Source organism: Neolamprologus multifasciatus, chromosome 7 (assembly GCF_963576455.1).
Source record: "Neolamprologus multifasciatus chromosome 7, fNeoMul1.2, whole genome shotgun sequence".
NCBI classification, from domain to species: Eukaryota; Metazoa; Chordata; class Actinopteri; order Cichliformes; family Cichlidae; genus Neolamprologus; species Neolamprologus multifasciatus.
Genome location: NC_140445.1, coordinates 10,772,916 through 10,786,784, shown reverse-complemented (window position 1 = coordinate 10,786,784; position 13,869 = coordinate 10,772,916). Strand labels below are relative to the sequence as shown.

Genomic DNA, 13,869 nt, shown 5'->3' with positions numbered 1-13,869 from the left:
TTGAATTTGTTAGTGGAGTATCTTTCACAAAAAATGAAATGAAGTATCCTTTTTGCTACAGAATTTTAAGAAAAACTGTAAAGAAACCATTCTATACACACTCACCCCTGCACACAGGCTCCTTATCACTCCAAACTGGCAAGGAGGCATTAAGGCAGGTAAGCAGTGGTTCCCCACGCAGGTGGTAACCCATGTGGCAGTGAAAGCGCGCAGTCCCTCCAGGGAGCAGGTCCAGTACAGATACATCTCCGAAATGAGGTCTCTTTGGCAGGGAGCAACTCAGCCTGAAGACTACATGAGGACAGAGGAATGTGAAGTAAGTGAGTACTAATACAGTAACATTAGGTTAGTTCAGACTAGTACGATGAGACAAGGTGTATCCTTTTGCGGCCCAATCTTCTTTTGGGGGGGGGGGGGGGGGGGGGTTTACTTAAAATTTGTGCTATCAGATTAATCTTGTTTGTTTTTATGAATATTACTGCTACATTCATATGTTTACTGCATATTACTGCTATAGATTCTTTTGCTTCTGAAATGCAGAACACACGTGACCGGGTTTGCTGCACTGCCAGAAGCAAGGACTTCCATTTTTTACAAACCAGTCTTTTAGACTGGGCCTTGTAATTCTTGAAACAATGCTTTTGTTACTACCGCTTCAATTTTTTTACACACACATGTAAAAGAAAATAATACCCTCTCTCTCATTTTTATTGTTGCTGTGGATTGTGAAGACTAGACCAGTGTTTCCCAACCACACTGGTGTTTCCCAGCAACTGTGCTGCGGCACATAGGTGTGCCGTGAGAAATGATCAGGTGTGCCATGGAAGATTATCTGGTTTTACCTAATTGATTCTCTAAGCGACTAGCGTAACCGGCAGAACAATTACATTCTCTTCCACTAGTGGACAGTACAACTTCTTGCTCCAATCAAATGGGTCGCCAACTGCCAGTAAAACAGAAGAAGACGAAGAAGAAATTACATAGTCATGCTACGAGTTAGACAACGCAGCGCATAATAGCAATACAGAAGAGACCCCGTTTGCAGTTAGCAAAAGATATGGAGAAGCTCTTAAAATGCAAAAATGAAGATGAAAGTGGCAAGCCCACCTCCCAAAAGGCAAAATATTTGTACAAGTATAACTCTGACTTCCTGAAGTATGGGTTTGTGAATGGAAGAAGGCAGACCCAATGTGTGGAGTGTGGACTAATGCTATCCAACGAAGCACTGAAGCCTTTGAAATTAAAATGCCATTTCGAAACCAAACATCCCACACTCACAAGAAATCCAGTGAAATATTTCAAGAGAAATATTAAAAGGAGCTGCTAATGCAGAAACAGTGTGTTGTGTCACTGACTGGCAACTCTAAATGTGTTTTAAAAGCTACCTCGTATCCAGACTTGTGGCACAGAGTAAAAATTCTTTCACTATAGCGGAGGAGTTGATTTTGCCTGCCGCTGTACATATGTGCCATGACATGATCAGAGAGGCTGCTGCAAAGAAGCTACTGACCATCCTACTCTCAAACGACACTATGAGCCACCGTATCACAGACATAGACTTAGATACGGCATCAGCTTCTGGAAAGAAAAATTTTCTCTTTGCAACTAGACGAGTCCACTGATGTCACGAATGGTGCATTGCTGCAGATTTTTGTTCGTTATCGCTGGGACAGCAGTTTGCATGAAGATATGCGGTTCTGTGGAGAGCTACCAGCACGAGCCATGGCTCAGGAATGTTTCCACTGCATTGACAACTATTTCACTGAAAACGACCTGGACTGGCAGAAATGTGTTGGGGTGTGCATTGATGGCATCATTTGGCAGATTCTTGATCGTGCACCAGAAGCTAAATGGACCACAGTGAAAGCCCAGCAGCAAAAAAGATGTCACCAGAGTTCCACGAGGTGATGGATGTAAGTGTAAAAACTATCAATTTCATTAAAAATAACTCCAGATGTTTTGCCAAGCTTTGTGAGGACATGGAAGCAGATCGTGTCCAGCTGCTGCTACCACAGTGAGGAGAGATGGCTTTCAAGAGGAAGTGTTTGTTTGAACTGAGGAATAAGGTCTCTTCTTTTTTCACGGGGAAAAAAATCTCCTCTTGCACATCATTAAGCCAAGCTCGCTTATCTCTGTCACATTTTTTTCACTGCTGAACGAGTTGAACATCTCATGTGACGAGAGAAACAGCAACATGTTTTTTGTTGCAGACAAAGTTGAAGCTTTACAAGAGGAAACTTGCTTTGTGGACTAAGAGGGCCCAGGAAAAGAGATGGACATGTTTTCACTTTTGTGACCCTGTCTGTCAGCACCTTTCACAACTGATATATTCGATGAATATTTCCCTGAGGATCCCAGAGAAGGACACATGTGGATTTTGGACCCATTTTCTGTGGATCCCGCTGAAAATGATGTTGCATTGCCCTCACATCTGCAGTCCCAGCTTCTGGAAGTTTCCACCGACAGCACTTTAAAGTTGAAGTGGGGCAAACTGGACCTGGGCTCCTTCTGAATTGCTGTCTCAAAGGAGTACCCATGTCTGGCACTGAGAGCTCTGAAACTCTTTCTCCCATTCACAACGACATATCTGTGTGAATCAGGATTTTCCATCGTGGCCTCAGCCAAGACCATAGCCCGACTCTGAGAATGAGCCTTTCCCCCATTCCACTCAGACTGGACCTGGATTTGTGTCTCAGAGGCAGGGTCAAGTGTCTCATTAAGAGGTGAACATAAAAGGGGAGTTGCAGCTTACCAAAACGATGTTGTGACTGTTGTTGTTCATTTGTCTCAAATATAAAGACTAACTTCTGGTTCTGCCAATGAAAAAAGGTTTACTGCTGAAGCAACTTTCATATTCACTCTATATTTTCATTTGCAGTTTATTTAAATTTTATAAGCTTATTCATTTATTATTTAGAAAATTATTATTGAATATATTTATTTTATCACCACATTATTTATCCAATTTAGATTTTCCCCTATTTTCTTGTCTGTTTTGCTGTAGTAAAATTGAATTATTAATTATTTTTGTGTTATTAAGCCTGACTTGAGCCTTTCAATTTCTACTTGCAGTTTGATTTGTTCCATGAATAGTTAACCTTTTTGGCATTTTGTTGTATCTGCATGTTCAGATTTGATTTAGTTATTAAATATAAATCAAACAAAAAGAAACTTTAATCTTTTCGATACATTGTTAATATCTGAATGGGCCCTGGGTTTTCTTGTAGCGGAAAAGTTGGGCCCAGAGGTAAAAAAGGTTAAGAACCCCTGGACTACACTATGCAATCACTTAAACACTGGAATCCAAAGTATAATCAAATAAACATAATATAGATATATAAATAATATATAAATATCTTATTTGAATTATTAATGGAGAAAAAGCAAGAAACAGAGACTGGTGGGCGAGCTCCAATCACTCCTATCAGCAGAGAGAGAGCAGGTCACTGTGCTGTAAAATCATTTAAATATCTCAATAAAACACCACCTCTGCTTTCAAGGAGAAAATAAAACAAGCAGGAGTTTTCAGTTCTGACATCGTCTGATTTTTTTAAAACTTTTTTTTAACTTTCAACAGAGAATGTAATTTGCAGCATTACGTGACTTAATCCTCAATTCAATCCATTACTCGCATACTGGGTTACCATAAAGAATACATTAATACCATGAAAACACATTCATTAATTACAGGCAATCTATTTCTTAACAATTTTAATGACAGATGTATTTTTTCCTTTCCTATTTTTATTCCCTCTGACACTCCTCTTGTGAATATCTAAACAACAACAGGCAGTTATGCAGGTTCACTGTGACCAAATCACCACAGTAAAACACCATGCCAGTGTTACAAGATAAAAATTCAGGAAAGTTTCGCCATAGTTCAGAGGCTACTAAGCAGAGGATGATTTAAAGATGTGCACGTCAGGTCATCTACTGATTGGAAGGTTAGTGGTTCAATTCCTGGCTCCCCTAGTCTGCATGCCAAGTATCCTTGGGCAAGATACTAACCCCAAGTTGCTCTCTGATGCAGCCATCAGAGTGTGAATGTTAACTAGGAAGCAGTGAAAAGCATAGAACAAAGTGCTTGCATGAATAGCCACATGTGACATGCTGTATAAAGCGCTTTGAGTGCTCTGGGGGAGTAGAAACGTGTTATATAAGAATCTATTTAAATATATGTTTTTCAGTCAATTTAAAATCAAACCTAATACTATGCCAGCTTTTAGTATTTTGATGACATGAATGCCCAAAAAACTTAAAAGCCATCCAAACACATCCAGAGTTTCAAGGCTGTGAGCAAAAACAGAGCCAAAAATACCCCAGCTGTAAATCAGTGTGGTTATTATAGTAAACCCTGCAGTCTTTTCTTTGTATATTTTACTTTAGAAATTGATTGATTGTGACCAACACAAATATTACCAGATGTAGAATTTTGTTGAAGCACACTCACTGATCACTACTGTCTTTTACAGTCTCATTATTTTTCTTTCCTTGTTTGTGAGAGGATTTCTTCAAAACATCTGCTGATTACAATTACTGACAGTCCGGTATAATAACTAGCTTTGTTTGGAACTGTGCATGGCTCTTCTGGATCATTGTTTCACAGAAGAGCATTATCAAGATGTAGTGATAGCCAAATTGGCCAGAAGATGTCACTGTGGAGATGGATGTTAGATTGTTTCGAAGCCTTGAAAAGAAAACATTGCTAGAGAGGAAACAATGACGACATTAAAGAGAACACAGGGAGACACAGATAAGATATACACAGGAGATTAGGGTTGCTTAGAAACACTTCGGTGACACAGCTGAACACAGTCTGACTGAGGAGACAGGGGAAGCAAAATCAAACATAATACACATAACACAGGAGCCTATCAAAATAAAACGCTTGACACTTGTACTGGGGAGAAACAGACATAGAGACATGACAGACGAGGAAGACAAGGGAGATAGATAGGAGATGAACATAGGAACATGAAGGGAGAAAGCACAGGGACAGGACTATGAAGATGGGACACAGAGAGAAAAGACAGGCATGGGAGGGAACAAACGTAACAAAACAAGAACCAGAAACTAGGACAAAGAAGCTCTAGAAAATACAAAACATAAGACTAACGGATACAGAGAACAAATCCAGTATATGAAAAATCCAAAAAAATCCAGTACACAGAAAACAAAACCAGTATATGAAAATCTCTTAAATTCAAAAGACACATCAGCAAACTTGTTGACTAGCTTAAGTGAACATTACTGTTTGCTAAAGGTACGCAGCCCATGGCCACAGTATTTTTTCAGCCTCTCATACATCCCAGACTGATAACATCTCAATTTTTACCAGGAAAAAGTAAAGCGAATAAAATTAAATAAATATTTTCTTCATACATGCTGTCCTACACGGCTACTATCATGGTTGCTAAGCTACAGAAGCAGCGCTATAGACTACACCATCCAATTTACCAGATCCTCACTTCCAGTCATCGCAACCTTCGAAGGTCAATACAATCCCATCAAATCAGCTGACCTCAATGCCAGCTTGAATCAGCTGATGATCAGCTGATATCCTTCTAAACATCACATTGTCAAATCTCATACAAGAAGTGCCATTTAGGTGCCTTTATGCTCCCCCCAGTAGCTGCACATCTACAAAATACTTTGAAACCCACCTGACCCACAGCTCCTCCTTTTATGATGTTTCTGACTTCATCTGAACCAATCTGTTGTCACTTGTTCTCTGCTGGGGTCTTGCTGGTGGTTTCCACCTCTAGCTTTCAATGAATGAACCTTAAAGATTAGGAAGATCACAGAAGCTGGCAGTCTATGCCAGCTTTCCTAGTAAACATAGAGAAAGGGGCCCGTCAGCTTGAACAGTGGGAGGGATCACTGAAGTCCCAGTGATAGAGTATAGTCCACTTCAAGGTGACCAGCCCCTAATACACTACATGTAGACTGGGAGTCCCTCCTGAAGGCCCACCACCCAGAGGAGGCACCCTAGGGGTCAGGTGTATTATGTTTCTTGTGGCATATTATGGTGATCCAGGGTAGGGACCCTGGCAGTCAAATCCCCGGCTACTGAGGCTGACTTCTTAGGACATAGACATTGCCTCTGGTGTGGAAGGAGCCTGAGGTAGTGTGTGAGGTTGAAAGACACTGACTATCCTTGGGCTCACCTCAACACACAGTTCACAGTCACAACCAACAGAAGTCATAGCACACATTTTTATTGCTATGCAGATTTTACCCAGCTTTATCTATCCATGAAGCTAGATGACATACACCATTTAGTTCTATTACAGGGATGTCTTAAAGACATAGGCTGTGTCCAAATTCAGGGCCTGCATCCTTCAGAGGCCACATTTGTAGGCCAATTAGGTCACAGCAAGGCAGCAAAGGCTGCCAAAATTCAAAAGCTGCTCCAAATGTGGCCCAGAATTGCATCCTCCTTTTCCCCAGAGCTGGGAAAAGGGTTCGGTGTATCCTTCATGGTCCACCCTATCCCAGGATTCATTGAAAATCAAAGGTTAAGGAAATTCTTTGGGAAAAATGGTGGATGGTTGAACCGAAGCAGTCCAAAAGTAAACTTAAGTATTGAGTTTTTATTTCACTAAAAATATCCAGTGGAACAAATGTTAGCATACCGAAGATTCATACGGTTCACTCTTTAAGCTAAGTGTATTTACGGGGACCAAACACCTGGCCCGTGAACTGTGGTGAGGAAACAGACTCAACCATGCTGTGCTAAAGTTTATAGTTAAAAGAGCTCTCATCCTTTATAAACACTAACAATAAGAGACGAGACAAAGGCTCTCCACCCCTGATGAAGCACCAGGACAAATTCAGCAGTGTGTGAGTAAGAGGGAAAAAAACAGGAGACAGCAGGAGAAATTTAAAGGGGAACAAGGGGGAATAGACAGCTGTTCTCTATAATTGAGAGACTGGTGAAAACATTTAAAACAATTTCTAGATATTTGTTTCCTGTATTTGCAGAGGTATCTCCAACATATACTACAAAACAGCTGCATACAGGGAACCACTCACTGATGTTCTGCAGGACAGGATCTAACGGGTAAAGGCAGAAAAATAAATGGAACCACAGACAGCTTTAATAATGCAGCTTATTTAAATGAAAGGTTTGAAGAACTAAGAAAAGTTATATATTCATAACGTGTGTAAAGTATTTTATAAGGATGTCATGTTTCTGTATCATTTCTTTCCTGTTAGACTCACTTAACCTAACATCAGCCCGTTTAGTCCTCTGATATCTTCAACATGTTAAGTAAATTATACTGCACAGTTTTCTCATTCAATAAAGGAATATTTACTGCATCAGTAAAATTTTTCCATTTTATCTGAAACATACAAGGATCAAATCTTTTTAGTATTTTGGGGGGGGGATATGGGATATTGCCCTTAAATATAACTAAAGCTTTGAGACAGTGGTCACTGTATGTTATGAAACAGAAATATATATCTTAAATTTTAACTGAAATGTAATATTTGAGACAACAGAGTTGTCTCAGTGATGTCTTTGTCTCCCTTTGTGTCCATCTTGCTCTCGCTCCCTCTCTCTTGTGTCCCTACTCCCTCTCTTTCCTTCTGTGTCTCGTCTCCTGCTCTTCTTTACGTTTTCTCTTGTGTCATTCTGTCATGTGTGTTCTTCCTAGCCATCATGTTCTCTGTATTTGTTGTTTAGTTATGTCCATGTCTCATCTCCAGTTCCCTATCACCATGTCAAGTCCATGTGTCTTAGTTTGCCTATTTCCTATTTTATTTTGACAGTCTTGTGGTCCATGTTCAGTGTGTTTAGTTTCACTTCCCCTGTGGCGTCATGTCATTGAACAAAGTGCACTTTAACATTGAAACATTGCCCCCATAAAAAAGATTTCTGAGGCTTGAGTTCTGAATGACATCCTTCCCAGTCTCTAGAGTTAGTTTTAAATAAACATAACACACTTGTTGGTCTTCCTTAAGATACCAGCTGGCTAGCACCTCACGTAATACATGGGCTATATTTTCACTAGTGTGAGAGTCTGGAAAATACACAGTGTCTAGACTAGAGATGGACCGATCCGATATTACGTATCGGTATCGGTCCGATACTGACGTAAATTACTGGATCGGATATCGGAGAGAAATAAAAAATGTAATCCGATCCATTAAATTTCAAAAAAGCACCTCACAAAACTTGCAACACAGCATAACTCGGCTCATAACCGTAGCACGTTGGAGCAGTGTGGTCACGTGATAGAGCGACTGTGTGTATTTGGAGCCTCGCTACCAAACCAGCATTTCATCTCCGAGGAAGTGATCCCAGAGAGAAGTAAAGCAAGTGTGTAAGTTCATCTCTGAATGTTTGTAAAGCGTTCCCACCTTAAGCTTAACAACCGATATAAGGAGCGACTGCCTCTCTCTTTCCCTCTCCTGCTGCTACTTCAATGTGAAACTGATCAATGATCAGCTGATCGGCTTTTCTGTCGCGAGTCCGTCTCTCTTCTTTGTTTTTGGCCCACTTCTCACCAGAAAGAGGAAACCAGCAGCTGAACAACAGCAGCACGTTTAAGCTTGATAATCTGTTGTTAGAATTTATTTAATATTACTTTCTACACCAGGATCTTTTTCTACGTAGCTGACGGCTGGTAACTGTGCAGGGGCGGATCTAGCAAAGTTTAGCCAGGGGGGCCGATAGGGCATAAACAGGGAAAAGGGGGCACAAAGACAAAATTTAAAATGTCTAGCTTTTAATAAATAATTATCTGAATCTTACACCCAAAGTTTTAATCTGATGTAAAATGTATAGAAGTACATTACTGTATATAGTAACTATTAAGTCTAATATACCCTAGTAAGCTATAGTACTTTTTCCATCTGTGCAGTCTGCAATTCTGTTGAAGAAAGATGTTGAATCTATTTAAATATTGTAGAAAAATAATTTGATGCTGTGCATTTTTTTTTCACACTGCATCAAATTAAAGTTGATTACGTCGATTAAGCATTATGAGGTGGAGGTTGGGGGGTGGTTTATTAGATTGATCAGTGTTGCTGAACTATGAAATATTTTGGGTGTAGTGTATTTTTTACATACAGGTATAACAGAATAGCTTTAGTGTTGTTGTTTATTTATACTTGAGTATGAACTTATACAAAATGCAGCAAGATATTAAAACGTTTTATTGATTAAAAAGCACACTATATCGGATTCATATCGGTATCGGCAGATATCCAAATTTATGATATCGGTATCGGTATCGGACATAAAAAAGTGGTATCGTGCCATCTCTAGTCTAGACACCATGTTTTCAGTTCAAAGTCTTCGGTGAGGAAGTGCACTGTGAAACTCATATATGGTTCCGTTGTACGACTTGACCATAGGTCTGTAGTGCTTGCGTAGTTTTCAGCTTGGCTCAGTTCAAACATGACGGTCTTGCGGCATGTTTCGTACATTTGTAGAATGGCGACATGGGAAAAGTAGACATGGGGTGGCTGTAGCTCAGGTGGCAGAGCAGGTCAGCCACTAACCAGAAGGTCGTTGGTTCGATCCTAGGCTGCTCCAGTCTGCATGCCAAATATCCTCGGGCAAGATACTAACTCCATGTTGCTTTCCAATGCATCCATCAGAGTGTGAATGTGTATGAATGGTAGACTACTTAGCACTTAGGTCAGAAAAAAGTGCTTGTGTGAATGGGTGTGATTGGGTGAATGAATTAGTTGTATAAGGTGCTTTGAGTGCTCAGACAGAGTAGAAAAGCGCTATATAAGAACAAGTCCATTTACCATTTAGTTTTGTGAGGGGATGCGGTATCTCCGGTCCACTTTATGTATCAGACTGGTGAAACCCTCTCTGCTAACCGTATTTACAGGCATCATGTCTTTAGCCAAAAAATGTGTAATGGCCTCTGTTATTTCCTTGTACCGCTTCGACGTTTTCTCATAAGGAGTTCCACTTCAAAAACTCTGATACAGAGACGGCTATTGGACTGCTGTGCTCTTTGTCTTAACATTAGCAACCTTTGTTTGGCTAGCCCTGTCTTTCTGGAACTCTTCAAACAGTTCTCTGTGGTTGTATTGAAGATGATGGTGGAGATTAGTCGTGTTTCCTCTGGTGGTTGCCACGAGTGTTCAGCAAGTTTTGCAGAGTACCTGTGTTTGGAGAACGTCGTCTTTATCAAATCCAAAGTACCGCCAAATAAGCGAGGTACTATTTTTTTTTAGCCACAAGTTCATAATAGCGTTCTCGTCATGTGTCTCGCTCTCAGCCGTTACAACTCTGAGTCCTTGCTGCAGCGTTGTTCGCTCACCACCTACGTAGGAGGTGGGCCTCTAATCCCTTTGATTGGTTAATGCCGTGAAGGGCTCTATTCGACTGGTCAAATGTGTAAAGGGGTTTATTTGATTGGTACATTTTTTAAAGCGCGAGTGTAAACATTTTAAGGTACCCAATATTCTCAGTTTACGCCATCTTTTGCGATGGGCCCATCGCACAGGCTGATATCGCGATGACAATAAATTTTAGGTCTGATCTTGTTCTAATGGTCTTGCCTTAATCATTCATAACTCTGGTTTTGCGCATTATAGTAACATGACTGTCTACCTGATACTTGCAAACTATTACTGAACATCACTAACAGTTGCTATTGCAGTCTTGCTGAGAGAAAATTTAATGTTTAAAGAATCAAAAGGTTTACACTGTATGATTACTTTGCATATGAACCATACCTAAGCTAACTGTTACATTCTGAGTTCTTTCTTCTCAGGTGGTGCGGTGAACATGAACCCCTGAGAAGTTTCTCTCCACAGCCAGATTCCGGGACTTCAGAGAAGCTGGCTGTGGGGAGTAACAATGACATTTCTATCATACCTACTAAAATATTGACTGTTTACTCTGGGGCAGTGTTTTTTGTGGGGAGTAACAAAGACTATGCTTGCTTGGCTCCTTCCGAGCCCAGGACTATTTCCACGGGCACTATTCACTTCAAGGATTTTCGTGTTAATTCTGAGAATAAAACAGATTTTTTTCCCCTCTGCTCCTGCCAATGGAGGGTAATTGCACATGTCTAATTCATATAATTAAATTAGAAATGTGCATTAGACGATAGTTTCTGGTATCTTTAGCTTCATGTCTCAGAACAGAATCACTAGTAACCAGAGTTTGATCCCTGGTGGGTGTGTTGCAGAGTGGGGAAAAACTGTTAGATACATGAGTGGGTTGATTGTGTACTGGGGGCCTCTGTTTGAGAATATGCTTCCTCCTCACTGTCACCCAGCTATCCTGTGTTCCCAGCTGCTCGGGGAGAGCTAATGAGGCCTACATTACATTCAGCTGCACCGGTTACAGTGGGCTGGCAAGCTACGAGTATTTATGGATGCAAAGCCGGGTCTCCAATTTAGTGATCCTAGCCTCCAAAGCTGCCAATAGGCTACATTTATTACCAGTAACATTATTGCTAAATAAGGCTGAGGATTAATTAAACATCTGACACAATGAGCAGGAAAGTTCAGGAGGGACAGGTGAAGAATCCATGCTGGTAGCAAGTCAGCTATAAGCTAAGCTAGCGAATCCCTAAAGACATAGTGACAGAATACTGTAAATATAATTAGAGAGCGAATCAACAGAGTGTGCTTTTGATGAAGCACATATACATTAGGTTATAAAATAAGAGGTTATCTATAAGTTTTTAATTAATGTGGCTATACCGACAAGCTACACAAAAACACCACTGTGTGCTGGAACAGGAACAAGAAGTAATACTCTACTGCAGCGACAGCAAACACCAAATAACAGCACCACCCATGAATCTCAGGTTGTAGTTTATAATATAACTCATATCCCAGTGTTTCTCTACTGAATGAAGAGAAGGATTCTGCTGATGCAGAAAAATATCAGTGAGCAACATGATCTGGACTATAAACAAGGTAACAAACAACCTCAAACCTTAAGGTAACAAACAAACTCACTTATGACATACACTGAAAGGAACAGCTCAGCTGCATCTGTAAAAAGCAGCTGCATCAGTCAGACTGTTGCAGAGAATGATCAACTGGAACTGAAAACATTTAACTATGTGGAACAAAATACACAGGACTTGGAATATTAAATAAATCCAGACAACATCCTCTTCTCGTCTATCAATAACAACTGCTGCTACTATACAAATGAAGAGTACAATCAGAGGATTAAAACTGAGAATAAATTAGCAATTATCCACATTAACTGTAGAAGTCTATATGCTAATTTTAATCATATCAAAGAATATCTTAACCAGTTTGCCCATGCATTCAGTGTCATTGCCCGATCGGAAACTTGGATTAACATGGAAAACGGAACAGACTTTGAACTGGAGGGTTATGAAGTCACGTTTATAACTCTGTGAAACAAAGGCGGAGGAGAAGTGGCCTTGTATGTGGGAAAATCCTTGAAATTTAATGTGGTGGATTGTATAACAGTTGAAATTTTTAAAGAAAAAATAAAAAAATAAATCATTAGCTGTATATACAGAGCTCCAGGTAGTAGTATTGAGACCTTTAAAGACTTGATAGAAGAAACATTTACAGAAATAGCTCACAATAAACTTTTCATTTGTGGAGATCTCAATATTGATTTGCTAAACCCAAATAAACAAAATCACTGAGGAATTTATTAACACGATGTACTATATGAACCTATTCCCCAAAATTACTAGACCTACCAGGATCACATCACATTATGCAACTCTGATAGAAAACATTTTAACAAATGACATTGAAAATAAGACGGTGACCAGCTTCCAATTTTTACAGTCTACGATAGGAATTACAAGATTCATAAAGTGGACAGAAAAAAAAGAGTACAGACGAGTAAGAACAGAAGAAAGAATAAATGCATTTTAAAAAGATTTAATGAAACAGGGTGAAATATATCAGAAACAGGACGTTAATGGTGCGTATGATGAATTCCTTCGAATATTTACATTATTGTATGATAATTGTTATTGTATAAAACTGTCCAATAAAGCAATATGGTAGGAAACATAAATTATATACTGTCCATGGATAACAAAAGGTCTGCAAAATGCGTGGAGAAAGAAAAATGCACTATACAGAGATTTCTTAAAAAAAGAGAACTGAAGATGCTGAAATTAGATATAAAAGATATTAAAATAAGTTAATCAATATATTAAGATATAGTAAAAAGAAATACTATAAGAAGCAATTAGATAGATAATATTAAAAGATTATGGGAAATACTGAACAGTGTTATAAAATGTAGGGCTAGACTACAGTACATAGTGTAACTTATCATTACAGATGTATGTAAATGGTGCATGACATTCACATATCTAGCTGCAGAGCCATAACAGATGGTGCCAAGAACCAGCTAATTAAAACATCAAAGAGTGCAACATAGTTTCTCATACTGAGAACCCAATGACTTAAGAAATGAAGTAGTTACGGGCAATTGAAAAATCCTAATTATAACAAGCCATGTAAGCTGTGTGAGACAATATTCCTTGTGTGTGTGTTTTTTTTAACCTTGATAACACGTCAGCACTATTCTTCTGTCTAGCGGTAATATAAAAAGAGTAAATGGCTGTGATTCATGGAGAAAGTGGATCGTAGTACTTGGATGCTTCTTCCTTTGGAATAATTACCATATTTATTAATGGATGACACAGCACACATATACACACAGCAACATACACAACAAGGGGACTCTTTATACAAACTCCCATATCCCATATAGTGTCATAATGAGATGAGAGCCAATTAATCAGGGCTCTAATCAGCTAATTAACATGAAAAACTCAATCACCATGCAAACTGATTAGGTGAGATGGTTTATGATTCTGTAATTAGCATGTGTATAAAGTGTAAACAGCCCCTTAGGCCCTAATGAAA

At 39.4% G+C, this 13,869-nt stretch overlaps 1 protein-coding gene across 4 annotated transcripts in view; it reads right to left on the bottom strand.

The window, feature by feature from the left end:
* sez6l (seizure related 6 homolog (mouse)-like) overlaps window positions 1–13,869 on the bottom strand; it is a 105,507-nt gene that overhangs the window by 33,309 nt on the left and 58,329 nt on the right. For all 4 annotated transcript variants that reach the window (XM_085168134.1, XM_085168135.1, XM_085168136.1 and 1 more), the window contains exon 5: window positions 106–291. In XM_085168134.1, the coding sequence (XP_085024260.1) occupies window positions 106–291 (186 nt within the window). The remainder of the gene's footprint in view (window positions 1–105; window positions 292–13,869) is intronic.